This window comes from Sphaeroforma arctica (genome assembly GCF_001186125.1).
Source record: "Sphaeroforma arctica JP610 unplaced genomic scaffold supercont1.391, whole genome shotgun sequence".
NCBI lineage: Eukaryota > Ichthyosporea > Ichthyophonida > Sphaeroforma > Sphaeroforma arctica.
The window spans coordinates 63,370-66,033 of NW_014040167.1; the positions used below are offsets into that span (position 1 = coordinate 63,370).

Genomic DNA, 2,664 nt, shown 5'->3' on the forward strand with positions numbered 1-2,664 from the left:
GTATTACAATGATATATAGATTGCATGTTGCATTGTTAAAATGAAATATGAATTGTATGTTGTATTGTTATAATGAGATAGGCGTTGCATGTTGTAATATAGATTGTATGTTGTATTTTTACAATGAGACATACTATATGGTATAATGTCATAGAGCTATATTTGGCATGTATTACTGTTATATCGAGATATATTTGGTAAATACTACTGTTATAATGAGATATATTTGGCATGTACTACGGTTATAATGAGATATATTTGGCATGTACTACTGTTATAATGAGATATATTTGGGATGTACTACTGTTATAATGAAATATATTTGGTATGTACTACTGTTGTAATGAGATATATTTGGTATGTACTACGGTTATAATGAGATATATTTGGCATGTACTACTGTTGTAAAGAGATATATTTGGTATGTACTACTGTTATAATGAGATATATTTGGTATGTACTACTGTTATAATGAGATATATTTGGTATGTACTACTGTTATAATGAAATATATTTGGCATGTACTACTGTTAAAATGAGATATATTTAGTATGTACTACGGTTATAATGAGATATATTTGGCATGTACTACTGTTATAATGAGATGTATTTGGTATGTACTACTGTTATAATGAGATATATTTGGTATGAACTAATGTTATAATGAGATATATTTGATAGGCAATACTGTTATAATGAGATATATTTGGCATGTACTACTGCTATAATGAAATATATTTGGTACGTACTACTGTTATAATGAGATATATTTGGTATGTACTACTGATATAATGAGATATATTTGGCATGTACTACTGTTATAATGAGATATATTTGGTATGTGGTATGTTGTAGTGATATAAATTTGGTATGTAGTGATGTTATAATGAGATATCGGGACATGTACTTGGCAAAAACGATTCATGTATGTATTGGAATATGCATAGCTATACAAATTACTAATCACACATAAGAAGTTGTGTGTGGATACGTTTTTGGCCCACTCTGGATCACTACCTTAAGTTCGCTTTCAAATAGGACGTGTATAGGACTTGGCACATCAAGATACCCCACTCTGTATACCGGATAACTATATATGATCTGCATTTCTATATATCATATACTGTATACAGAATATATATTACAGCATGTATTTCTATACATACACTGTAAAATACAGTCGATAACAAGCTTCATACACGTGCATATAGACAATTGAAGCTTTCTACACGTGTATATAAACAATCTCAGCTCAATACACATGCATATATCTGCATGCGTTCAGGATTCTTCCTTCCTACCTACATCCATACCTACCTACCCATATTCTTACTATCCAGGGCCATGAATATATCTGCATGCGTGCAAGATCTTTCCTTCCTATCTACCTACCTATTTATCTACCTACCAACCCACCTGCTTACTATCCAGGGCCAACAGACTCGCTAGAATATGATGGGCCGTATCGCGCTGAAACAACTCCACAAACAACTGATGGCGTCCGTGTTGCAGTACATCTTCCGCCGCACTCTGTCCGTAGAAGGGCCGCCCACACAACGCCGAGTGAATAAACAACAACAGCCGGTACAACCGCTTGTCGCGTGCCTCTGGGGTCTGTGTGTAGATTCGGAAAGCACGTTTAGTAGCCAGAAAGCTAATGGTGAGAACGTAGGTGTGGGTATGTTTTCGTCGTAGGATGTTTGCGGAGTGTTTATCCGTACAAGGCGGTGTGAATAAATTTCAGCAGTCGGTATAGCAGCTTATAGGGGCTATTAGACTCCTCTAGTACGTAAAGTACGGTTTATATATATATATATATATATATATATAATATATATATATATATATATATAATATTATTTATTATTACTACACACACACACACACACACACACACACACATATACACACACACAACACACACACACACACACACATATATATATAATGTATGTATATATATAAATTGTATGTATATATACACATAATCTACGTATGTATGCGCACAGTATACCTACCTGGTGTGTGGTCATCAATCGCTTCCACTGATCCATCACGGGGCTGACATAGTCATGCAGGCCTCTGCTGACAAGCGATGTCATGGCCACGTCCAGATGCAGACGCTTGCACACGCCCACGCATTGGTTCAAGTCAAGGTCCATAATGGGCAGTTGCAGAGCAAGTGCCTGGACACCAATACAAACAACCAATATCCGACGATTAGGGGTACTGAAGAAGGGTTGAAGGATGGTCAAAGCCGGAAGGGCTGTACGCACAGGGTCCGTGGACGGACGATATCCCACGTGTGCAGTGGGGCATGGTCACGATTGAATAGTTACATAGTCGCTAGCACACGCCTACGCATTGGGTGAGGTCAAGGGTTCTGGTTGAGCGTTGGAAGGCAAGTGCCTCGATGTGCTCAAACGAGCATGTAGAAGGCTTAGGCTATGGCTGGTGACGAAGCGAGTGCAATGACATTGTAAGTTGAAGGGCAACATGTACAATCTTGAGATAAGGACGTTTAGGGCTCTGATGGAGGGGTGTGGAGATTGAATGAGGTATGATGACACAATGTCAACACAAGCAATACTTGATAAGTTCGAGAAAGTCAAGGGGAAACTATATATATATATATATATATATATAATACATATAATATACATA

The 2,664-nt window shown here is 37.0% G+C and overlaps 1 protein-coding gene across 1 annotated transcript; it reads right to left on the reverse strand.

The window, feature by feature from the left end:
• Nucleotides 1–1,060: 1,060 nt before the first annotated feature.
• On the reverse strand, nucleotides 1,061–2,162 carry SARC_05846 (hypothetical protein; the record flags this gene model as incomplete). The annotated part of the gene is made up of 3 exons (XM_014300284.1): nucleotides 1,061–1,075; nucleotides 1,417–1,614; nucleotides 2,019–2,162. The coding sequence occupies 3 exons, from the start codon at nucleotides 2,160–2,162 to the stop codon at nucleotides 1,061–1,063; spliced, it is 357 nt and encodes a 118-aa protein (XP_014155759.1).
• Nucleotides 2,163–2,664: the final 502 nt, after the last annotated feature.